The sequence below is a fragment of the Acinonyx jubatus genome, chromosome B4, assembly GCF_027475565.1.
Source record: "Acinonyx jubatus isolate Ajub_Pintada_27869175 chromosome B4, VMU_Ajub_asm_v1.0, whole genome shotgun sequence".
Taxonomy (NCBI): domain Eukaryota; kingdom Metazoa; phylum Chordata; class Mammalia; order Carnivora; family Felidae; genus Acinonyx; species Acinonyx jubatus.
Genome location: NC_069387.1, coordinates 34371997 through 34397108, shown reverse-complemented (window position 1 = coordinate 34397108; position 25112 = coordinate 34371997). Strand labels below are relative to the sequence as shown.

General features: G+C 49.0%; 2 protein-coding genes across 5 annotated transcripts in view; one reads left to right on the top strand and one right to left on the bottom strand.

The window, feature by feature from the left end:
* Positions 1-2099, bottom strand: part of LOC106965494 (uncharacterized) — a 34333-nt gene extending 32234 nt beyond the window's left edge. Inside the window, exon 1 of one of the 2 annotated variants that reach the window (XM_053225578.1) lies at positions 2024-2099. The gene's annotated coding sequence lies outside the window, so the exon portion shown is untranslated. The remainder of the gene's footprint in view (positions 1-2023) is intronic. The other variant, XM_027074227.2, reaches the window with a different exon arrangement.
* Positions 812-23997, top strand: IL17RA (interleukin 17 receptor A). 3 transcript variants are annotated; one of them, XM_027073903.2, is made up of 13 exons: positions 812-1104; positions 10770-10794; positions 11523-11669; positions 12633-12745; positions 14116-14242; positions 15825-15872; positions 15975-16138; positions 16842-16925; positions 17291-17375; positions 18192-18203; positions 18472-18573; positions 20530-20568; positions 21168-23997. In XM_027073903.2, the coding sequence occupies exons 1-13, from the start codon at positions 961-963 to the stop codon at positions 22664-22666; spliced, it is 2589 nt and encodes an 862-aa protein (XP_026929704.1). In that variant the 5' UTR covers positions 812-960; the 3' UTR covers positions 22667-23997. The 3 variants fall into 3 exon arrangements, with proteins under 3 accessions (XP_026929704.1, XP_053081551.1, XP_026929705.1); XM_053225576.1 differs by lacking the exon at positions 18192-18203; XM_027073904.2 differs by lacking the exon at positions 18472-18573.
* Positions 23998-25112: the final 1115 nt, after the last annotated feature.

The window sequence follows — 25112 nt, the reverse complement described above, 5'->3', positions numbered from 1 at the left end:
GAAAGGCAAATGTGCCGGGAGCGGGTAGGGTGAAATCCGGGAGGCAGAGGCTGGAAGCCACGAGCCGGGTCGGGCAGTGGCAGGAGTCAGGAGAAGGGAGACGCGGCCCAACTTGGATAGTCTGGGGAGTCCGGACAGGAAAGCTTGCAGTCAGCGCTCCTCCAGAGGACGAGTCATCAGGAGGGAGACTAAGGAGCTGTGGTCGCGATGGCCGTCCTCCAACGGACGTGGGGCAAGTCTCGGGAAATACGGAAGTCTTCGGCGCTGTGAGCACGCAGAATGGTCCGAAACCGGGTGCCTGCCCCCCAAGAATTCAATCTCCCAGAGTCGACGCCAACTCTGTGGGAAATGACTGCTCCTACTTCCTCCCCCGGAATCCAACTGAGAAATGGGTCGGAGCCGGCAGCAGCAGCCCCTGACTGAGAAAAAGAAAGTCAGAACAGAGCCAGACAACTGAGCTGCCAGGGGTGGGAATAGAGGGGAAGGGAGTAAGAAATCGATCGGACTCCTTTGGAGTCTCGAGCTGGGGCCTGACGTCCAGGAACCGAGAAGAAAACGCAGAGAAGACTAACCAGGGGCGCGGGCAACGCGGGAAAGAGCTAAAGCCGGGCGCCACGGCTGGCGGGTAAGCGCGGAGATGAAATTTGCGAGCTGGCGGGAGCCGAGAGCTAGGAGAGGCGGTGGGCGGGGCGGCGGGAAGCTGGCGCGCAGGAGTCGAGCCCAGGCCCCGGGAGCGCGGGGAGGAGCGCGCACCTGGACGCAAGGCCGGAGGAGGACCCAGCGGAGCGCTGGTCGGGCCAGAGCCCCGCCCTTCGGCGGCCCGCCCCCTGGGCGGCTGGAAGCCGGAAGCAGGCGAAGTCGAGCCGACTCGGAGCTTCTCGGCGGAAGGGAAAGCCCAGGGCCGGTCCCTCTCAACGCCCCAGCCGCCGGGTCGCGAGCTCTCCGCGACAGTGCGGGGCCATGGGGACTCCGCGCCGCGGGCCACCAGTCGTCCCGGGGCCCCTGCTGGGGCGGCTACTGCTGTCCCTGCTCCTGAGCGGGCTGGCCCCGGTTCGCGCCTCCCCGCGGCTCCTGGACTACCCGGCGCCGGTCTGCTCCCAGCAGGTGAGACCCCGACGCGCCCCTAGGTGACTGGGACGTGGGTGAGGGACAGAGGCGGTGGTAGCGGACGAGGTGCCCCAGGCCGGGCCGGCGGGAAGTCTAGGCTGGGGGTCTAGGAGCGGGCGCGCTCCGGAGGACACTCGGATTGGTGGGAGTTGAGGAGTGAACCCGAGAAAAGGGAGTTTGCGGGAGAGAAGTTCGCGCGGTGCGTGTTGCACAACCCGACCCGGCGTCCCGTGTGGGAGGCGGGAGCGCCGCCGCCGCCGCCGGGGCCCCACGGTTCGGGGAAGGAGAGGGAGGCGCGGGGCCTGGCCGGAGAGGCTGGGCAAGGCCGGTTAGAAAGGGAGGCGGGGGGAGCCCTTCGGAGGAGTGGGGACTGGACCCGAGCGGCCTCCAAGCCGTGCGCCCTACAAATCCCCGCGGTGCCGGAGCGGGCCAGGACCCGAGGTCAGGAGACCCGCCCGGACCTCGGGAGCTTCCCTCAAAGAAGCCCCACCAGCCCCCCGGCAACCTGATTAGGGGGAGGCTCTGAGGAGCTTGGGGGCCCCAACGGATCTCGGCTCCGCTATCCCCAGGAGGGACCCAGCGGTCCTAGAGCCCTGTGCTCGAGGCCGGACAGCCTGCGGGGGCCGAGGGGACGGAGCGGTGGGACGCGGACAGTTGTGCGGAATGCAGCTGGCTGGCTCCGGGCAGCTGGGCAACACCTCCCCAGGGCGAGAAGCCCTAAGGACTGGGGAGAGGATTAAGACATCGACCTTCCAGCTCCTCCACCACCGCCGCCGCCACCCTCATCCAGTTCGGACCCGTCAAGTAGTACCCCCAATGTGCCCTCGGAAAGTGACACACCCACCCGTCGGGTAGTGGCCTTCTGTGGAGGACCATCGTAAGGGGAAAAAAACAAACAGCAGATCATCTTGCTCACCTCCGCAGCTTCTCCCCTCAGAAATGTCTCTTTCCTCCACTTTCTCTCTGGTTTCCTCAGCTCCCTCCCCTCCACCACCTCTGACCCAGTATCTGAGTCAGAGGATGTGAAACAACCAAAGATATGTCTCCTTATCTAATGTCATGGAGGATTTGCCCAAAGAGAGTGGAGAGGGAGTGACGATTTAGAAGAATTTTTTTTTATATGAATAATGTTGGGAAATGTCCTTGTGAGTCCCGCTTTTAGGCAAAGTAGGGGACATGTGCTCAGCAGATCCTTCCCACAGACTTGGTATAGAACTGTTGTACCTAGAGAATTCGTGTTCATTTTCTGATGGCCGTTTGCCAGGTGTCTGCAAAATACAAGATACTGTTGCTCTGAACTGAAACTATGAGGAAACACCCCTGGGACCCTAATGTGCAGGGACTCAAATCATTTAGGATGGGGAAGAGGCTTGAAGGTGCTAACTATGGTGCAAGGCAGCCTGTAGCAAGGGCTCCTTGTGCAACCAGGAGTGTACAGAATTCCAGAGGAAAGAAAAACTCTTTCCGGCTGGGATGTTCTTCAGGGCAGATAAGACATTAGGGCAGCCCTGAGGGGTAGTGGGAGCTGTCCAGGTGGTAGACAGAGGCTGAGCCCAGGCCCTTGGGTGAGCAGGATAAACTGTGATTGCACCAGAGAATGTGGCAGGAAAGTGAGAGAAGAAGCTAGAAAGGGAGGTAGGGACTCCATCATGGCCTGGTATAAGAGCTAGACTAAGTGTTTGATTTTAATCACTCAGTGGGAAGCTATTGAAAGTCAGGAGCAGGGCTGGAGACAGATACTTACCGGCCAAATTTGTTTGCCATCTCCTGTGTTCTGCCTTCCCTCCATCTTGCCTCTACATAGACACTTGGCTTACAGACCGCTCATCTCCATGAACAAACAGCTTCCCTGCTTCATCGACTAGTCTCTTTAAAAAGAAAGAAACAACACCCTTCAGATTTCTCTGCCTCCACTGGTGTTTGTGGATACAACGCAATATAGTGAGGGTAGGGGACACCACAAAAACTTGGCTTCAGAGCACCTAAATTTACATCCTGATTTCACTTTTAGAATCTCTGCAAGCTTAGGCAACGTAGGTGGCCTGCACCTGGGTTTCTTCACTTCCATAATGAAAGACCTGGATGAACCATCACAAAGTGTGTACCACTTTCCAGAATACAAATGTCTATCCAAAGCCTGGTTGGAGTTCTCGCTCAGTGACTCTCTCCCAAGACAGAGTAGAGCCTTCTACATACCTGTTCTGTGCTGCAAGCACAGGACTTGGGGCTTGATAAATATTTGTGGAATTAAAGTTGAATGAATGAATGAATGAATGAATGGTTAGCTCTGCGGGAAAAGCAAGGGTAAACTGACACCAAGCATAGCACTATTTCTGGCTTCCTGGGTTTAGCACCTCAAAACCCAGATGACTCTGAGTTCCCCACAAAAATCAATACTGGAGAAACCATAAGTAATTGCATTTCCCTGGGCAGCCTACTGGTTGGCCCTTCCCCCTGCCTGGGCTTTCTCACAGGTTTGCCATGACTGCTAGCCAAGAGGAAAGCCTTCAAGAAAAGACAGTGACTTGGATTTGGTCAGTATGAGTGTTAACACATGATTTCAGAGACAGGATGTATGTTGTATTACAAATTCTTCTTTTTTTTTTCTTTTTTTTCTTTTTTTTTTCCTGAGCACTTTGTGGTTTTGACTTGTGGTAGAAAAACTGTTAGATTTAACCCTTATCTTCTGGTTGCCAGGCCACTCCTGGCGTAAAAAGTTGTGTTCTGTGGATGTTTTTTACATGGTATAAGCATTCCAGCAGTCAGGGTCACTGCTGGCAGTGGAACCAGCACAGTTAACAGGTTCCTTGACCATCATACCCAGCTCCTCGCTTTGACTGCTCACGGCGAGACTTCCATCTCGGTACTGTGATATCACATCACAGCCAGCAGCCAAAAGCACATGGCAGTACCGTGCAGGGAAGAGGACACACCAGGTCAGAAGATATGGTCTCTGGGTCAAGCTTCCCTGCTCACCCACTCTGTAGCCCTGGGTCCACTCCATTGCTGTGGACCAATGTTCTTGCCTATAAAAGATCCTCCCCTCACAGGGTCATGTTTTAATATGTGAGTGAGTGAGTGAGTGAGTGAGTGAGTGAGTGAGTGAAAGCAACAGACTACATGGGCTGTGGCTTTGGAAGGTACAAGGGCACTAACATTCACCTATAGCTTTGTGGCAGGCACCCTGCCTGGGGCTAACATGCTAGCTTCATTCCACACTCACAATAACCTGCCAGGCTGCGTGATTACATGCTAGTGGACAAAGGTCACACAGCTAGTGAGTGCTGTACTGAGAATCAGAGCAGTATGTGGCTTCAGAGCCCGCTTTTCTTTACCAGGCACTTGGTAATGTTCATTACATGCACACAGTTAAACATAGTGAAATAAATTTCTTCCTTTTAATCTTTACCACTATGGATAGAGAATACTGGCTTACCTGTTGTAGGTGTCCCTTTTTTTTTTCAATGTAGACAGTATAGCAGTGATTAAGAGCATGGATTCTGGGGGTGCCTGGGTAGCTCAGTCAGTTAAATGTCTGACTCTTGGTTCCTGCTCAGGTAGTGATTTCACAGTTTCATGGGTTCAAGCCCTGCATCAGGCTCCACGCTGAGTGTGGAGACTGCTTGGGATTCTCTGTCTCCCTCTTTCTGCCCCTCCCCCACTCGTGCTGTCTCAGTCTCTCTCAAAATAAATAAACTTTAAAAAAAAATGAGCAAGGATTCTGGAGCAAAACTACATGGGTTTGAGTGTTAGCTCTATGGGCTCTTGGGCCACTTAGCTGACCTCTCTGTGCCTCGGTTTTTCCATCAGTAAAAATGGGACTGAGCCTGGGTGGCTCAGTTGGTTAAGCAGTTAAGCATCCAACTTTTGGTTTCCGCTCAGGTCATGATCTTATAGTTTGTGAGTTCAAGCCCTTCATCAGGCTCTGTGCTGACAGCTTGGGATTCTCTATCTGCCTCTCTCTCTCTCAAAAATAAATAAATAAACATTTTTTTAAATGGGATAACGGTACTTACTTCATAGGACTATTATAAAGATTAAATGAAATATGTGTATAAAGTGCTTAGCATGATGCCTGGCACAAAAGAAAAACTCAGTAAATGTTAGCTGCTACCAGTGCCATCTTCCTCACCAACATTCTTTCTCAGATTTCTGCAGGAGGGCTAACATAATGCCATTCACAAGCAAGTAGCTCATAAATAATATTCTGATCCAACTGTCTTTTTTAAAGTGGACATTTGAAGTAAATAATTTGGGATGATTTGTTGGAGGAGAATACAACAAGATCTGTCTCAGTAGCATTCAGAGAAGAGCCTGAATGCATTTTTTACATCATTTAAGACATCACACTAAAGGAAATTCTACATGGAAATTAAAAGGAAAAAGTCTGCTATTCCTTCCCCTAAACAAATTAATGTTTTCATCCGTTTATCTCACTGTTTAATCCCTTCTTTTGTTTGGAGTAATGTCCTGAATAAAAGTCTGTCTTTTAATTAATTCTTATCAAGGTAATATGTAGTAATCCTATGCTTGATTTGGCAGCATGTATAATATCATGGTGATCCTTTTAAAATTATACTAAGACCTTTAAAACCAAAAACATCAGATCTCTGTCCCAGCCCTCAGCACTTCCTAAAACTGTTTTCCAGAGATGATCACATATACTTCTTTTAGTTTTTTGTTTTGTTTTGTTTTTATTTTAGAGAGAGAGTGCATGTATGCACTTGTGGGAGCACACAAGCACAGGCAGGGGAGGGGCAGAGGGAGAGAGAGAGAAAATCTTAAGCAAACTCCATGCTAGCACAGAATCTTATGTGGGGCTTGATCCCAGGGTCATGAGATCATGACCCAAGTCGAAATGAAGAGTTGGATGTTCAGCTGACTGAGCCCCCCAGGTACCCCTAGTGTTTTTTTTCCTCTGGCATTTGCCTCCACATTTCTAAATGTACTTACACTGTTTTTTCTTGACTTGTCAATTTTAGATATTACCTATTGACTCATAACATAAAAATTTCAATTTCTTATACTTCTGCTCCCACTGCTTCTCCCAGCATCCCCATTGTAGTTACATCACAATCTCAATGAAATCCACGGGGTTTATACCAAGTAATATTCACTGCTGAGGCAAATAGGTGCCCTTTGATTATATTTATTTTCTGGTGTAATTTCTTTTCCTCTGTGAGATGATATTTCTTTTAATTCTTTATCTTCCATAATTTTCCATATAACTAGTTTTTTCTATCAGATTTGTCATACACTGTTTTCCCCAAACATCAGATATCCCATCAATTTCATTTCCTCATCCCCCAAAGAACTCCCTCCTGGAACCCCACATTCTCCAGCTTGGACCTGGACTTGCACCACGGCACAACTATCATACTAGATAATCTGTCCTGTTTACAGTTCCCATGTCCTGGACCCTATGATTTCCTTCTCAGAGCTTAACTACCTTATTTTGCTGGAACATATCCTCCTGCAGTTTCCTAAGAAAATGCATAAGGATATGAGGGAAATATATACACATACATGCCCTCACACTTTTTTGATTAATTTGGCTGGGTATAAAAATCATGGATTAAAGATCATTTTCCCTTAGAATTTTGAAGGCATTGATTTGTTGCCTTCTGGCAAACAGTACAGATGCTAAGAAAGCCAATGCCTTCCTGACTGTATGGTACCTATTTTTTCCCCCTCTGGAAACACTTAGGATCTTCTTTTTTATTCCTGCTATTCCAAAAGTTTCATGAAGTGGGGCCTTGGTCTGGGCCTTTTTTTCAGGCCATTCAATGAATGTTTTTAATTTGGAAATATGTATCCTTTAGTTCTGGAGTGGATTTTTTTGCTTTTTAATTTTTTCCCCTCTGTTTCCAGTATAACAGTCTTTGGGAAATCCAGTTAATCATACTTTGATTTCCTGAATTGATTCCTAAATATTCACATGTTTTCTCTGATTTCTGATTGTGCTTATTCTACTTTCAGAGAAATTACCTGAATTTTGTAGCCCAACTCTTCTATGGAGTTTTTTATTTCCAAGGTTCATTTTTATTCCCAGCTTGCTCATTTTACCACAGTATCCTGTCCTTGTCCATGTCCTCTCTTATCTCTTTGAAAGTATTATAATTTTGTTAGTTTTAATTTTATTCTGTTCCTACCATTGTCTTATTCCCTTCAAGAGTATTTTTTTTAATTTGTATGTTTTGATCTATTTCTCATACAGGAAACCCTTCTTAAGTATCTGATACTCTTTGGCTGTCTGAGAATATTTTAAGAATGAGGTCCTAATCATGATGAGCACTGAGTAACGTATGGAAGTGTTGAGTCATGATATTGTACATCTGAAACTAATATAACACTGTATGTTAACTATACTGGAATTAAAATGAAAAACTTAATTAAAAAAATTTTTTTTAAAGAATGAGGTCCTAAAAAGCTGATTACATACTCTGTGTAGATAGGGCTTATTGGTCATCAGACTTTAATATAGTGGGTCAGGCTAATGATGAACTTGCCCTGTCTGTCAGTGGACTCTTTAATGTCAGCATCTGGAGGTCCTTTCCCAGGGGTTGGCTGCCAGCATTCTGAAATCAGAGCAGGGAAAAAGAGGCTGAAGTTCCCAACATTCTCTATGTAGACCTTCACTTTACCACACCCCCTTCAGTTCCTTTGTTTATACTACCTCCCCAGATACCTGATACCTTTAAGACCTGGTTCTTTAAAAGATTCTGATGAGCCATTGGCTTCTTTCTTGTCTCATTCCCTTCTGCAGCAAGGAACTCAGATGCAAGTTCCTCCACTTGGCCTGAGCCAGTCGTCTACTCCTCCTTCCTCTTTGGCTTTTAAAAATGTATTCACCTCTTTTGTCCACTGGTGTTTCCTCTTTGTCCTTGAAAATTTATAAAATTTTCCCTTTCCTAGAATTTTCATATGGTTCGGGGAAGGGGAAAAGATATATGTACATGATCAACATGCCACAACCTCTAATGGAATTTATTTTTCTATATTTCACTTATATGCACATGTTTTTCTTCTGTTTAAATCTTTTCCCTTTTATCTTCCCTCTCTCCATCTCTTCTGCTTCCATCCCTTTACAGTAGCCAATGTGTTAACAGCCTGCTATATATCTGTCCACATATTTTCATATGCTCATACAATCATATTCAAACACATGTAAATATATGGGAAGGGTTTTTTCATCACTTGTTTCTATAGAAAATTGGGTCATATGATAAAAAGTTCTTTGCAACTTATTCTTCTCACTCATCAACACATCTTAGCCATCACTCCAGGTTAGTAGATTTCTATGTAACTAATTCTCTTTAGTATTTACATAATATTCCATAGTGGAGAGCAGTCTATCCAACCATTTGTCTTGATGGATAGTGAGATTTAAACTAGATCTCACATTATTCAGCCATTCCCTATTGATGGGCATTCAATACCACAGAACAAAAGGATAAGTTACCCAATTTTTAAAGATAGCACAAAGATAATTCTAAAACTTGATAAATTAGGGGCACCTGGGTGGCTCAGTCAGTTAAGCATCTGACTCTTGATTTCAGCTATGCCCTGGTCCTAGGAGTTTCCGGTGGACGGAGAAATGAGCTTGCGCTTGGGAGGTAATCTCCTCAGCAGCCAGGAAACAGAGTGACACTAGAGTGAGCAGACAGCTAGTAGATTTTGTTGAATATGTGAGGAGAGCCTAGCAGGGTTTTGATGGCCCTGGGTAATGATAACTCATCACCAGGAGCTGGACAGGCTACAGAAAATCTGGACCCCATGGGCTCATGAACTGGTGTCCCAGATGCCCAGGTATGGATGAAATGGTGTGCTTGAAGTCAATCCTGGAGCATGCTCAAGTATATCATCCCTGTATCCACTTTATGAGTGAACCCTGGTGGCACAGCATCTTACCCCTCCCATCTTTAGCCCTGTCTCTCTGCTCTTTTTTTTTTAAGTTTATTTATTTTGAGAGGGAGAGATAGTGCATTTGCCAGCACAAGCAGGGGCCGGGTAGGGGGAGGTGGGCAGAGAGAGAGAGAGAGAGAGAATCCCAGGCAGGCTCTGCATAGAGCCTGATGCAGCGCTCAGACTCAGGAACCCATGAGATCCTGACCTGAGCCAAAATCAAGAGTCCAACGCTTAACTGACTGAGCCACCTAGGTGCTCTCTGCTCCCTTTACAGAAAAAGGTGGGTGCTGACCCCAACACCCTATTTACACACATATACCAAATTTCGGTGTTGTCCCGAAAATCAAAAATCGTATTTCTGATCTGCTTCGACATCCAACTTTCTGTCCCACAAGCCATGATTGGTCCATTTTGCCAGTTTAGATAACTAGAAACAACTGCGCCTGAGTTCTTCCTTTGCTCCACTGCCAAATCTGAATACATGGAGATCACCGTAATAATAATAGCTTCCATTTTTTGAGTGCTTACTATATGCCAAGCTCCAGGGAAGGGCAGCCAGTAATTAAAGAGCAACTATTATGTGCCCAACACTGGACAAATATTGTCTCATTTAGTGGCAATGACATAGTTCTCTGGGCACTACAGCCAACAAAATTCCTCATAACGATTTTCTTAGGGCTTCTAGTAAGCTGCCTGTTTAACAGTCCAGGAGCACTGTATTACTTTATTTAATTGCATCATTAATACACAAATACATTTCTGCTGTTTGAGATTTTTTGTAATAGAGATATATTAGAAGTGGAAAGTAAGGGGCTTCCTTAAACCTACACCACCATCACCACCAGCCCACCCCCTGCCCCATGATCTTTATATTTGTGTCATTTGATTTTCAACAATGCTGTGAAGTTAGTGTTATGGGTATTCTGATTTTACAGTTGAAGAAATCAAGGCCTGGCAATGTTTGATATCTTGCCTAAAGTCACTTAGCTGGTAAGTGGTGGGAAGGTGGCTGAGCTCCAGGGATGTGTGTGTGTCTTCCAAAGTAGAGTCAGCTGGCCAAACTCAAGCCCAGTAATCACATCTCCTATTGTTTGTAATTGGGACTTCTAAATTCGGCTCCCCAGAGCTCCTCTGGGTTAGAGTTAACACAGATTGCCAAGTGGGAAGCGACATAAGGTAATATCTGTACTTAGGTCTTCTGATCTATAAAACAGGGCAGAGGGCAATACTTAATCATATGTGTATGAGGGTTAGTGAAATAATATATCTAAGTCACCCAGGACAGGATCTGGCACCTAAAGGAGCTTGTAGAGACTTGGTGAATTTTCCATAACTGATCCTGTAACGAGGGATATAGTTTCTGTTCCCTCCTCTTACAGCACTGTTATCCAGATGGGAGACGGGAAGTTGCTGGGTATTTAGAGGCCTCTTCAGCAGGGTGCCCCAAGAGAACCCTCTCAGTGTCTTTTAAAATTGGGAAGTTCCTGGCTGTTACCAGTTACTCAGAAAATGCCCTTTCTGTTTTGCCAGCCACTGTACCCACTGCCATCCTGTTTCTCCTATCCAAGGATAGGAGTGAAGGATAAGAGAAGTGTGAGGAGAATATGGTTCCCTGCCCCAAGAGCGGCCTGAAGTGGGAGTGGGTGGCTGTGTACATTTTATCCTTGAGAAGGAGCCAAGGGAAGCATGGGGAGCCTGGCTGGTGAACTACCATTCTTTCACAGCTGTAATTACCTCCTTCTTTTTTTCCACAGGGGCTAAACTGCGTAGTCAAGAATAGTAAGTCATCTGTTCTTGTTAGTCTTGTCATTGCCTTGTTAATAAAATGCTAACCCCATGCTGATCTCCGACAAGAGTGCTGCCATTCCACTTTGTTTTGGGATAAGAGTTACAGCCCTCAGCAGGAGGTGCCCTTGGGAATCCAGGATGTGTGTACCTGTGCTTCCTGTCAAGAATATCCATTATGCAAAAGTCCAAAAGTGAGAATCAGAATTGTCATTTGGGTTTTGAAAATATTATCTGGAGTGCTGCCCTGGTGTATCTATAATACGATTTGATTTGTCAGAGCTTGTCACTGTCAGGCGAGAGACATCTGTGGTGTTGGTCCTGTTTTGTGTTTTATTTCAAGAAGGAGGCACATACTTCAAGTGTCTGTGCTAATTAGAGACCCCTGGCATATAAAATGAATCAACTTTTATCACTACCCCATCCTTCCTGTACTCCCATTTCACTGCTTTATCTCAAAACCAAGTTTCATGCTTTGTCTTCTCTCTTAACATGCCCTTTAGACTTCAGAGATTTGCAGCGACCCAGACAAGCTGGAAAGGGGTGGGGGCAGTGTGGTGAAGCCAAGAACCCAGCTAAGGGTCGCAGGCCCCTGAGCTATTAAGATCTAGCTCTTTGGAGCCACTGCTGGCGCATCTTGCCTGCATGCCTCATTCTTTTGCAGTTTCTTCAGGTTCTTGCAGAACATGGAGGTCTCTAATTTTTGCTTTTTCTGGCTCCAGGTACCTGCCTGGATGACAGCTGGATCCACCTTCGAAATCTGACCCCTTCATCCCCAAAGGATGTCCAGGTCCACCTGGACTTTGTCCAGACCCAGCATGGAGACCTACTGCCTGTAGCTGGCATCAGATGGACCCTGCAGACAGATGGTGAGTGGGCATGTCAGATTCTGCCTGGGAGATTCTACCTACCTCCAGGTGAATCCACAGACTAGACCATACGGCTCTCCCACCAGACTCAGAATTGGGTTCCCAGTCCTATGCTCAGACATGAGGGCCCAGATTTCATGCTGAAAGGCTCTATCATTTCATGCAATACATGAATACTTCTTCAGCATTTTAGATATTAACCAATGATGGTATCTTCTCAACCCACCATCCTTCCTTCAGCCTAAAATCCTTATCACCCTGGAAAAGGAAGTCAAATGGTTAATTCTCTGACTGCAGTACCAAATATTTATTGGAAAATGGTAACACATTTGCTAGCCTGCTTTTCCTCTTAATTTAGGGGCTGGCTTTTTTTTTTTTTTTTTTTTGGTAATCTCTGCTATACCCAACATGGGGCTCAAACTCACAACCCCAACCAAGATCAACAGTCACATGCTCTTCTGACTGAGCCAGCCAGCTGCTCCTAGGAGTTGGCATTTTTTAAAACAACACCCTTCCCCCAAAAAACCTTCTCCAGGGATACAGAGTTGTATGACAGAACAAGAGCCAGCCCCACATTTGTGACCAGGGCCTGGGGGAGGTTATCCTCTTTATAAGTCTCCAGCCTCTGGTGCCTACCCCAGCCTATCCAAGGATTGGGACAGCCATGTGTGACACCCGTGCCATATTGCCAACATCCCAGCCACAAATTTGCACAGCCTTTGCCTCTAGCCCAGTATAAAGTTTCATTTGTCCTTGCCCAGCTGGGAGGTAAGTGTCAGCAAGGCAGGAGGCTAACTCAGGCCCAAGAGCGAGCAAAAAGTAACAGGAAGTGGAGGGTTAGGTACAATGTGCAGATTTTCTTTTAAGAGTGAGTAAGCATAACAGATGGGGAAGCACCACACCCCGCGGTTTGTGTTTGTTGACCTACATCTGTTTGTCTCCTCTCCTCCCTCTGGCCTGCAGCCAGCATCCTCTACCTGGAGGGTGCAGAGTTGTCTGTCCTGCAGCTGAACACCAATGAACGTTTGTGTGTCAAGTTTGAGTTTCTGACCAGACTGAAGCATCATCATAAGCGGGTAAGTGTCCGGCTCCAGAGTGGATTGTGTTCCTCTGGTGACAGTGAGGAACAGAAAATGTTTCCGAAGACTTCCCAGACATACCCACCTGGCTTTTGCTTCCAACTGTAACTAGATGTTCATTGTAAAGAGAGTTGAATGGGAAGGACTTCCACGGCCCTGCCTCCTGCTCTCTTTCTTTGTAACCAGATTAACCTGGGGCCTGCCTCCAGGAAGAAACAGCTTTGCCCAGCCTAGAGAACCACTGTGGCTGGGGCTCAAGCCAGTGAGTTCTGCAGCGGTTTCCGTTTATTTAGCTGCTCACTGCCCGATGGTAAAATGTTCATTCTCTTTTAGTTTGCTTAAAGTATGGTCCTTGGCGGCATCCGCATGACCTGGGAACCAGTCAGAAATGCAGAATCTAGGGCCCCACTCCAGTCTTCCAGAATCAAACTGTAAGGGCGGGGCCCAGCAATCGGTGTTGAACAAGCCTGCCCAGTGATTCTGGTGCAAGCTCCAGTGTGCAAACTGCTGGTTGAAATCTGCAAAAGTACCTGTTTGCAGATCCCCCACAACCACAAGCAGCCAAGACAGATCCCTTCTCCTGTATGTAATTAGGACCCTCAAACTTGACTGCCAGGTGGATGGTGAGGACCACGTGCCTAGATCAAGTTAGAAGCAAACCGCCCCCCCACCACCAACCTCTGTCCACCACCAGGATAGTTAGAATGAGAGGTGGAATCAATGCACATCATCTGCACCATCCAGAAAAAAAATATCTGCACACCTTCTGTTACCTGTACAACAAAGGTGCCTACAGATGCAGACTCAGTGGGGATCTGTAACCCTCCCTCTGCACTTTCCTGCTCCAGAACATTCTCAAGAGATCCCTGGTTTTCCCTTAAGGAGGAAGAGTCATTTAACAAATGGTGTTTAGCTGCCTCTTGGTTTTTTTGTTTTTTGTTTTTTCACATATTGAATGATTCCATTCATATGAAAAGCCCAAAATAGGCAAAGGCATAGAACTGCCTCTTGTGTGCTAACTCTCCCAATAGCCCCAAGTCCTCTGGCTCGGCTCCCTGGCTCCCTTACGCTGTAGTTCTGGAGTTTGAGAGGGCTCACGATGGAGGAGGACTATTTTGGCTTTCCCCAGATTCTCTGGCATATGACACTACAGACTACTGATGAGGGGCCAGACTTTTTTAAAATAGGCAGCAAAGACCAGAGGAAACAAAGAACAAAGAAATGCCTCCCTCTGATTTGGGATCTTGCTTTGGTGGTTGTTTTCTTCTCCCATTTCACTGATCTTTTGAAGGCAGGTGGGCTTGGAGTTCTTTCGGTGAGAAGTGTGTATGTGACCTTTCCAACCTCCCCTTCCTCCCTCTTTTCAGTGGCATTTTACCTTCAGCCACTTTGTGGTAGAACCTGGCCAGGAGTATGAGGTGACTGTTCACCACCTGCCCAAACCCATCCCTGATGGTGACCCAAACCACCAGTCCAGGAACTTTCCCGTACCTGGTAAGAGCGCCCTCCCAAGCCATTCCTTTCACCACTCAGCTCTTGGAGAAGAAACCAGCAGGTGGCTCAGACATCAGCCTCCCTGCTCAGCTGGACTGTGACTGCCATTACAGCATGTGATACCTACGGAATAAACAGATGCCACAGTTGGGGAGCTCCTGCCCAACTCCCCAACTCCCTCTCCCTGAAGGGTCAGAAGGACAAGCCACTCTTGAGAGAGTTTTAACTCCTGCTTCTAGTCTGGTTCCAGCTCTCGTCACCTTGCTCTGCACCTTTTTCTTTTTCATTCCCCACTTGTCCCCACCTGATTCTTCACTTTTTACCCCACATCCTACCTGCATTTATCCACCACCATCCCATGTGTGATACCATCTCCTCTTCCCCCACTAATCCATCCTGCCTAAGAAGACTGCTGGGTTTATCTTCTAAACCTTTAATGTGTGTGCACCATCTATTTCTCTGTCCTCCCCAGAATCTCAGCCACAACCTACAACATTTCTCATTGTTCAAAGCCAACTACATATGGAAACCCAGCCCCCTTGAGGACAGGGTCTGGGGCTTGCTCAGGGTCTGCGCAATCTCCAGAACCACACAGTGCCTTGCATATAGTAGGTCATCAGGAAGTGCTTGTTAAGGATGATGACAGTCTTCTCCATTCCTAGAGCACTCCACATGGGCACATGCACACACACACATACACACACACGATCTGCTTACCCTGCTTTATTTTTCTTCATGTTACCCATCACTCCCTGACATACTATCACCATATATTTGTGATGTTACATTATGCTATTTGTTTTCATTGGTCTTTTCTACTGGAATGTGCTCTCCAGAGGGCAGGGACTCTATCTTATTCACCACTGTCTAAAACAGTGCCTGGCACAGATTGGGTGCTCAGTAAGTGCTTGTCAAATGTGTGAATCCCCCCAGTCCCCTCGCTTGTTCCTGCAGTAGACTCAGTGACTGTCAGTCTACAGCAATTCATACCTATCACATGTCTTCTTAAACCAAAGTGAAAATGATACAGTCAATGCCATTGGGGAAGGGAGGTTAGGAAGATGTTTCTGAAGCAGTGGTCCTCAAGGCAATCCCTGGGCCAGTGGCATCATCAAATTACCTGGGAGCTTGTTAGAAGTACAAATTTTCAGGACCCACCCCAGACCTGACTAAATCAGAAACTACCCATGATGATGCACAGGAAAGTTCGAGAAACACTGCTGTGGAGGAACAAAATGTTTCTGCCCCTGTCAAGAGTCAGAGGCAACCCACAGAGAAAGCTGGAGGTGGGAGGAGGATCCGGAGTGGGCTGAGATTCTTGGGTCACTCAGAGCAAGCTCAGGAGGAGTACAGTTGAGTCTGGAAGGTTCCCTGAGAGAGGAAGGAGGAGACAACCAGGTCAGCCCCCAGTTCTGTGGGACCTCTGGCTAATGGCAGCAGTGCTGTCTGGGAACTGGCTTTGAAGGGCCCATCTTTGAAGCCTCCCAGAAGGAAACAGGTTGTATCCCTGGTGTCGGGTGTCTGGAAGAGCAAACTTTCTAAGGCAGAGGCTTAGTTGTTTCACCTTTTTCTGGGTTGATAGGCTGCGAAGACCCCAGGATGAAGATGATCACACCATGCGTGGGCTCAGGTAACCACACCTGGCGGTCTTGCTGGGGGAGCTTTGCCCAGGAGCATACACACGCACGCATGCCCTCCCCTCACTCCCAGCCTGTGTCTGCGCCCTGACCAGGCAGCCTGTGGGACCCCAACATCACCGTGGAGACCCTGGAGGCCCGCCAGCTGTGGGTGAGCTTCACCCTGTGGAATGAATCTACCCATTACCAGATCCTGCTGACAAGTTTTCCACACACGGAGAACCACAGCTGCTTCCAGCACACACTGATGGTGCCCGAGGTAATGTTGCCACTGTCCTGACCCCTCCAGTGTAGTACCATGCTGCCTCCCTCAGCCTCAAGTCTCCCTCCACTGTCAGGACAGAACCTTTGCCAGAAGCCCAGCGCTCAGTACCATGCTTAGTCAACCCCAATCCTGCGCATCTGTTTTTTTTCTTTCCTTCTGGTACGTGGTTGACGTAGAATCAGTTCTGTGGTTGATCTTTCCTTTGTCTCTTATAGTTGATTCTGCAGTTGATAGAAATGTCATTGATCTCTGCCCTGCTCACCTCCCCCGTCCTTTTAGTTCTTCCTTCCCCACAGTGTCCTCTGTTCTTTTTGTTGTTGTTGTTGTTTTCCACCTATTCCAAAAAGGATCTGAATATTTTTAAATGTGGGTATTAAGACAAAGGGGAAATAAAGATGAGGAAGTAAGATGGAACCAGGGTGCAGTTACTACTGAAAATGTGTGTCAGGCCGTTGGTTATGAACACAGATTGTCCCCATGATGCCAGCAGCCAAAGCAAAGAGAAATTCCAGTTACTAGATGTGTTCATGAATTAACAATGAACCAGTTGCCCTAGGGAAACATAGCCTTTCCTGGAACAGAAACCCAAGAAGCATTTGTGTGTGTGGCCTTCCTATGGGGCACAGTGGACAGCGATGCCAGCGTTCTCAGCAGCCACCTGTAGCACTTTCTCACCCGTCCTCTCCTCTCCCTACAGCCTGCGTACCAGGACTCCCGCCAGCGGTCCAATGTCACGCTTACCCTGTCAGATTCTAATTGGTGCTGCCGCCACCGAGTACAGGTGAGTGAGTGTAGTGTGCACAGGTGTGGGAGCATATGCACAGGTAGCACTCCTAGAAGGGCAGACTAGGAAAGGAGGGCGGCTCAGGGACTCGTGCTCTCTCTGAGGACCTGGCACCGTGCCCCACTGGGCCTCCCTGCCTGGTGAGACATCATGTCCACCTTCCCCAGCCCTTTCTCCCAGATTCACCTGGCCGGGCTTCTTTGGCCCCTTTAGCTGATGGGCGATCTGTCCAACAGCACAGGGAGGTCCTCGAGCAACCAGCCAGGTGTGTGTCCTCAAATAGCCTGCTGGCGAGAAAGCATTAGTAGAGGACCCCAAGTCTCCCCAGCATCTCAGGATCCCTCTCTCCTCTGCTCTCACAGATCCAGCCCTTCTTCAGTAGCTGTCTAAACGACTGCCTCAGACACTCCATAACTGTACCCTGCCCGGAAATTCCAGATCCTCCAGGTAGGAAGTTTATGGCTGCTCTGGGGCATTTTAGGGGTGAGTGTGAATGAAGTCAACACCTTGAGCTGAACCCTGACCTGGTTCTAAGGGTGGGGGCGGAGTTTAATTTTACTTAGAGTTACTCAGGCCTGCAATGTGGGGCTCTAAAGACACTCCTGGGTTGGACTCCTGACTGCCCTTCATTAGCTATGTAGCCGTGGGCAAAATACTTAACCTTTCTGATCTTCAACTTTTGAGACTGAAAAAAACAGGAATTGTTACTGTCAGAGAGTTACAGTTATGGACCATGTACTGAATGAAGTGTTTTACCATGTCCACTTTCAGTCCTCACAAATTGTGACTCTTCATACTGTGAAGCAGAAGGTCCTTTCCGCAGGTTCATAGATGAGGAAATAGAGGCACAGAGATGTTCAGTAACTTGTCCAAGATCACACACCAAGGAAGTGGAGGAGCTTCGGCTTCTGGCCTGAGGGCCAGAAGCTCGGCAGCCTGTTCCCTCCCCCTGCACCGCTGCCAACTTCCCACTCATAAGCCACCCACCCCCTAGCATGTGGCTACAGCCAAATGCAGACCAGAAAGCAGCAGACATTGCATTGGCCTGGAGGAGAACCTAGCCTCCCGGTTGAGAGTTGGGTCATCTCTTAATAGACCGACAACTTGGGTGTTCCATGTGGATGTTTTCACTCAGTTTACCGGGCATTTGGAGTGCTAGTGCAGGGCCGAGGTCAACTGCCAGGCCCTCAGTGGGGGCAGTGATGGTTCTTGTGGTCACTGCTAATAACTAAGAATACTGTTTTCCCTTTGTTCTCACTGCAGTCTCAATCGCAGGTAAGCCCCACTCTCCTTCCCGTAGCGCTGTAGGAGTCCGCAGGGGCCATTCCCCAGGGGCCACGTGAGACATCCCTGACTGAGCCTTGGATGGAGCCAGGCAGACAAGGCTGAACCAAGAGGCCAGCCCAGGGGTGGAGATCATCACCGTGTCATGGTGCAGGCCAGAGTGGACAGCCCAGGGGCTGGGCCCGGGGGCTGGGGGAGCTCAGGGCTGGCATAGCAGACCCCCTCTGCTACATCACTCATGCTGTTCTGCTTACCACAGACTATATACCCCTGTGGGTGTACGGGTTCATCACGGGCATCTCCATCCTGCTGGTGGGTTCCGTCATCCTGCTGATCATCTGCATGACCTGGAGGCTACCCAGTAAGGGGCAGGGGCTGTGGGGGTGGGTCATGGGGTTTTCCCCTCTGTTCCTCTCTTTATTCCTATGTCCCCTTCTTTCTGCTGCAGTCTCTGTAAGGCTGTACTAGGAGGGCACCCTTCAACCCCAGCCTGAAGAACAGAACTTGCCTCTTTTAGGCCACACCAAGCTCAGTTGTCAAGAACTCAGCCTGCAGGAAGGCTGCCCTGGGCTCAAATACCAGCTCCACCACTTACTACCTGGGCAAATTACTTAATTCTCTGAGCCTCAGGTTCCTCTTTTATAGAGTAGAATTTATAAAGATACCCACATCGTAAAACAAATATAAGGATGACATGAAATAATGTTTATATATGAATTCTTAGCATAGAGCCTGGCACATATTTGCTCAACATATGTTAGCTATAATTATATTTATTGCTACTAAAATTAATACCATTAAAACAAACTGGATGGAAGGAGCTAGGGTAGAATTTCCCTGCATCAGACATGATCAGCCAGGCAGGTGGGAGAACCTGAATGACTCCATCCTGCAGCTCCCAGACTTGTACATCCTAGGTCAGGGAGAATGGTGAAGGGGCAGCATGGTGTGAAAAGAAGGCTCTGGGTAGACCCAGAACGTACAGGTGTGGGTCCCAGCTCTGCCTCCCTGCTTTGCAGGCATAGGCAAATTGCTTAACAAACCCTAGATTTGATCTTCTCTTCTGTAAAATGGGATAACACCTCCCCCTCAGGGGTGTGTGAGGATTGAATGATCTGGCCAAGTTCTGAGCAGGAGAGAACAAGAGCCTTTAGCCTAGGGGCTCAGACTTTCCCTGCCACCCCACCCCCCACCCCCTCCGCATTGGGCCCGGGCCCTTCCTTCAGTAGTCTGGGAGCTGTTTCCACACATTCAAGTCTCGTCAGGAGTAGGTTTTATTAATTATTATTTATTGTGTGATGGGAAGAACGCCAGACCAGGCACTGGAAGACCCAGTGAGAGAGCTCTTCTCCACAGGATTGTTGGGAGGGTCAAATAAGTTAACATCTCTGCGAACACTTTATAAACTGTAAAGCTCCCTACAGACATCAGAGAGGCTTTTGCTTCATTTCTGTTGTTGCACTTCTGACCTTTTACTGAAGTGCCCCACGCCACACTGACACAAAAGGACACATGAAGAAGAAGACATGAAGCAAAGTTCACTCATTTGACTATCTTCTGGTAGTTCTGGGAAAGGGCCCAAAAGGTGGGGGTTGAAATGAAGGTTCTGCATGTCTTCCTTGGCCATTGGGGGTTCCGTTCACCCTGCCATGTCACTGGGGAGCCGACTCCTGCACCACAGCTTCCCTCTTTGTAGCTCAGGGGGAACAGTTGCTTAAGAATGTTTTTTCTCTTCCTCACCTCAAAAATACTAGGAGGAAATGTTGTAAACCGGCCTGGTGGGGGCTACTTCTGGAGATGTGTTGTAAGCCTCTGGCAAGGACACTTCTGAGGAAGAGGCTTTCCCTGCAGTGGGGTGTTTCTCAGAAGCAGCCCAGCTGTGGAGAGGAGAGGAACCAGGGCTACAATGAGGGACGTGGGTGGAACTCCCAGTCACCGCTCTGAGGGTCCCTGCTGGGTCAGTGCTGCCAAGTGCTTGTGACCCCTGCTGACTATGTTCAGTGTGCCAGACACTTCACATATACAGTCTCATTTAATCTGTGCCACACAGACCCATTTTACAGAGGAAGAAACTGAGTTTCTGAGGCATGGGTAACTTTCCCAGATCTCACAGCTATTCGTGGCTGACCTGGGATTCACACCTGAGCGACTCCACACAGCACGGGGTCCTGCAAAGGCCCTGAAGCATCTAATAACTGCCCTCCCTTATCATTTGCTCTGTGTCAGGGGTATGACAGCATGCCATCAGGTGCCCTTGTGAATTGGTCCCTATTTCTCTTCCAAAAGAGCTGCTCCAGTGTATTTTTGTTTCTTTCAGGGTCTCGTGAAAAATACAGGAATGACACCAAATGTACAGGTCAGTATTTCCTGGTGTGGGTGGCCTCTGTTTGGTGTGTTTTGCTGTGAAAGGCTTGATGGAGGGTTCTCTTGAGAGACATGGGTGGGTTGCCTTCTGCATTTTAACTCCTGAGCTCCTTCAAGAGACCTCCCCGTAAGAGGACCTGCTTCCTAGTACCACCACACAGAGGGGACCTCAAATACAAAGCTAAGATAACATTTTTTAAATCACTTGGACAAAGAAGGAAGGGAAGGGACCATCTTTTATAAAAAGAGGTCCTACTTATAACAGATATTTGTATTCCATAGGCAGGCCTTTGTGTCTCTTTTTCTTTTTAAAGTATCGGCTAAAGGCCAGATAGGAATCTTGAGAAAGAAATTCACTGTCCCAGAAGGGGTCAAATTGTGATTCTTTTCAGGCAGCCAAAATGGGCGAAATAGCAACATTGGCTTATTCAGAGACCTCAGTTGCATTACTTCGGCTAGGGAGCCAATCTCTTCCTGGTCTAGGGTACTCCTGGCCTGAGCCATTAGGAGTTCTGCCCCTGGCCTGTGGTTTGAGGATCATTGCAGATGCACACCTGAACCTGTGGGCCTGGTTTTCCTTGTTTCCCTCAGATGTCCTGCCCAAGAGCAGCCTGACGCCCCCACCCCTGAAGCCCAGGAAGGTCTGGATTGTCTACTCAGCTGACCACCCCCTCTACGTGGATGTGGTCCTAAAGTTCGCCCAGTTCCTGCTCACCGTCTGTGGCACCGAAGTGGCCCTCGACCTGCTGCAGGAGCAGGTCATCTCAGAGGTGGGGATCATGACCTGGGTGGGCCGCCAGAAGCAGGAAATGGTAGAGACCAACTCCAAGATCATCATCCTGTGCTCCCGAGGCACCCGCGCCAAGTGGCAGGCCATCCTTGGCTGGGAGGAGCCTGCTGTCCAGCTTCGGTGTGACTGCTGGAAGCCCGGGGGTGACCTCTTCACAGCGGCCATGAACATGATCCTGCCAGACTTTAAGAAGCCAGCCTGCTTCGGCACCTACATTGTCTGCTACTTCCGTGACATCAGCAGTGAGAGTGATATTCCTGACCTCTTCAACATCACTCCCAGGTACCCACTCATGGACAAATTTGAGGAAGTTTACTTCCGAATCCAGGACCTGGAGATGTTTGAACCCGGCCGGATGCACCGCGTTGGGGAGCTCACGGGTGAGAACTACCTGCGGAGCCCCAGTGGCTGGCTGCTGAAGGAGGCCGTGGAGAGGTTCCGGGAGTGGCAGGCTCAGTGCCCTGACTGGTTCGAGCGCGAGAACCTTTGCTCCGCAGAGGACCAGGACCTCCCATCCCTGGATGAAGAGGTGTTTGAAGAGCCGCTGCTGCCACCGGGAGGAGGGATCATCAAGCAAAAGCCCCTGGTGCAGGAACCTGCCTCCGAGGGCTGCCTGGTGCTCGATCTGCGCGTCTGTGAGGAAGGAAGGGGAATGTCCCGGCTGGAACCTCAAGTTCAGCCCCAGGGAGAGCCGGCAGCCCTGACGCTCCAGACAGAGGTGCTCCCTGTGGAGGAGGCGCCTCCAACTCAGGCAGTACAGCCTGTCCCTCAAGCCACCGGGAGCAGCACAGCCAGCCGCTTGGCCGTGGTGGAGGGAGATGAGGCCTGGCCACTGTTAGAGGGCCACGGCCCTCGGCGGAACAGCATCCTCTTCCCCGTGGACTCAGAGGACCCGCCCCTCTGCAGCACGCCTAGGGCATCGCCCAACCACCTCCCGGAAGACGTGAGGGAACAGCTCGAAGGCCTGATGTTCTCACTCTTCCAACAGAGTCTGGGCTGCCAGGACCAGGAGGGCTGGGAGAGCGCCGCAGCAGCCCTCAAAGACCTGTACGCTCCCTGTGAGGATGGGCAGCGACAGTCAGTGCAGTCCGACCAGGGCTACATCTCCAGGAGCTCCCCGCAGCCCCCTGAAGGACTCCTGGAAATGGAGGAGGAGGGAGAAAAGCAGGACCTGGGGAGGTCGGCCAAGCAGCTCTCGCCTGAGGACCTAGAGAGCCTGAGAAGCCTCCAGCGGCAACTTTTCTTCCAAGAGCTTCAGAAGAACTCTGGCTGGGACGGTGTGGAGCCCGAGATGCCATAGGGCCTCCTTAGACCCCGAGTGTTGGGAGAAGGGTGCGTGTATGTACACAAGTGTGCACATGAGTGTCTGTATGTATACATATGTCCGTGTGTGAAATGTTTGCCTTTGAAGTGTTAACCTCTTGATCCCTGGGCATCCCCCTTAATTTTCTTTCTCTGACCCTCTGGTCATGATGTCTCTTCCCCACAAGAATCCACAGCCCATTCCCAGGAGCTAGTGACAAAGTGTCCTTGAGTCTCCACCATTCATTCATTCGTTAATTCTTTCATTCATTCAGCACTTATCTTGCACCTCTTATGTGCCAGGCATCTGAGATACAAAGGTAAATTGCAGGAGATACTGGCCCCGGCCACGGAGGGGCTTAACATCTAGTGAGAGCAACAGATTAGCAAACAGGATGGTCATGAGCGAAGAAAGGCCATTGTAGAGGTCTGCCCAGGGCTATGAAAATACAAAGAAGGGAAACCTGGGCCAAGACACTGTGGTTGCAGAAGGCAGCAGGTGGGGTGAGGGCTGGAGCAGTAAGAGAAGTGGTGGAGAGGCAGCTAGAGCCCCAGTTGGAGAAGGCATGTGGGCCAGGCTGGGGTTTGGGACCTCAGCCCTGTGGCCTGGGATTCCTTTGATATGGGAAGCTGCTGCTCTGCAGAGAAGGAGGCTGAGGACCAGACATACCTGAAAGCCACCTCAGCTCAGTTTTGAAAAGAGACAGGATGGAAATGTGTGGTGTGAAACCTAACAGCATTCAACGGGGAGAAAAGTCTGAAATCCTGAGCCCCTGTTTTGGCACTCAGTCAAAGACAGGGTCTTTAGGGACTGCGTGAGCGGGCCCCTGGGCAGCAGCCCCCCATCCACACACCTCTTGCCCCCCGTGAGCACAGGAAGCACCAGAGCTGGGTGCCCAAGACTGAGTATGAGATACAGACCTCACATCAGGGTGGGCAGAGAGGGGCAGGGCAGGAGTTAGAGGGCTGGCAGAAGCAGGCCTCTTTGAGGAGAGAGGAAAGTGTACCACTCTGTCTTTAAAAGTCTGAGTTGGTTCAAAGAGGAGAGATGCTAAGGCCCAGTGTTTGAAGAAGTGGTTCCTGAAAGTGCCTCCTTTGGAGAAACTGAAGGCTTTGTCCCTCTGGGGTCCTGGCAAGCACACTGAGATGCCATCTGCCCCTGGAATGGAGTCACAGCTTCAAGCTTCAGTGAAGGGGTGAGGATTCTGGCATGTAATGGGAAACCAAGTATCACAGGTTACCTGTGTGTATGCCACACCCATGCATATGTGTGCACAAAAGGAAGATTATCAATAAAAGAATGAATAAATGTGTTAACTCTGGTTAGAATTCTGGGTAGTTACTTTGAGTTCCATGTTACTATGGGTCAAGAGTTCCTAGCTGTAGAGTCCTTTCCAGTGGTGCGATTTCACCTCATAGTGGCAGCGGCATCAGGCCTAAGTCCCAGACAGAGTGTGGCCCGTACACAGCCTGACAGCAGGACCAGGTAAGGTGTCTGTGCACCTCCAGAATACTTACATTGACACCTAATCCCCAGTGTGACGGTTGTGGAGGGACAGGTGATGAGGTCACGTGCATGGAGCCCCAGACTTCCTCCCTTCTGCCACGTGAGGGCACAGCGAGATGGTTTGTGAACCAGGAAGCATGCTCTCACCAGACACCCAATCTGCCAGCTCCTTGATCTTGGACTTGCCAGCCTCTAGAACTGTGAGAAATAAATTTCTGCATTTATAAGCAGCCCAGCCTATGGTGTTCTGTTAAAGCAGCCCTAACAGACTAAGAAGGGAGAAAAGGAACTGAGTTCTCCCAGCTTCCAGCCTCTCAGGCTCCATCTCTCCTCCAATAAGCTGGGTCCAGATGCCTACCAGCCTGTGGTGTTTCCCCAGCTTCTAGGAAGCATTAAATGTGCAGAGTGTGGAATACCACCGTGGGCTCTTCCTTGCTGGAGCCAGGGCTCTCTGTGGTGGCAGAATGGCCCTAGCCAGTGTAGTGCTGGTGCCCAGAAGACATTCCCATTTGAATTGCATTCCCCACAAACCTTGAATTCTAGCTTTGCTGGCCTCTGAGGCTAAAATGTCCTCAATTAGCATTGTTCACTAAGTCCTGTTTATCTCCAGGGCTGCTACTTTTCTTCCTAACAGCTTTGTTGAGATACGATGCACATACCATACCATTCACAGCTGCCCTCATGCAGTTCAAGGGCTTTTAAGAGTTCAGACTTCAGCAACCATCAGCATAATCAAGTTTAGAACATTTTTCTTACCCCCAAAAGAAATCGAAATCTAGCACTCCTTAATCCTCACCCGAACCTCCCTAAATTCCTCATCCCTCTATAGATTTCTCCATTTTGGACATAACATGTAAGTGGAATCATGAAGTCCCCAGGCTTCACCCTTTCTTTAATGTTCTTCCCTGGCTCCTCCCCTGTTCCCTGCCCTACCCTA

What these genes read in the sequence shown, in the direction of transcription:
- IL17RA (XM_027073903.2), top strand. Translation starts at nt 961, where the DNA reads ATGGGGACTCCGCGCCGCGGGCCACCAGTCGTCCCGGGGCCCCTGCTG. An exon ending in CAGGAACTTTCCCGTACCTG is followed by an intron (nt 14,243 to 15,824) that starts GTAAGAGCGCCC and finishes CTGGGTTGATAG; the next exon opens with GCTGCGAAGACCCCAGGATG. An exon ending in CATGACCTGGAGGCTACCCA is followed by an intron (nt 18,574 to 20,529) that starts GTAAGGGGCAGG and finishes TGTTTCTTTCAG; the next exon opens with GGTCTCGTGAAAAATACAGG.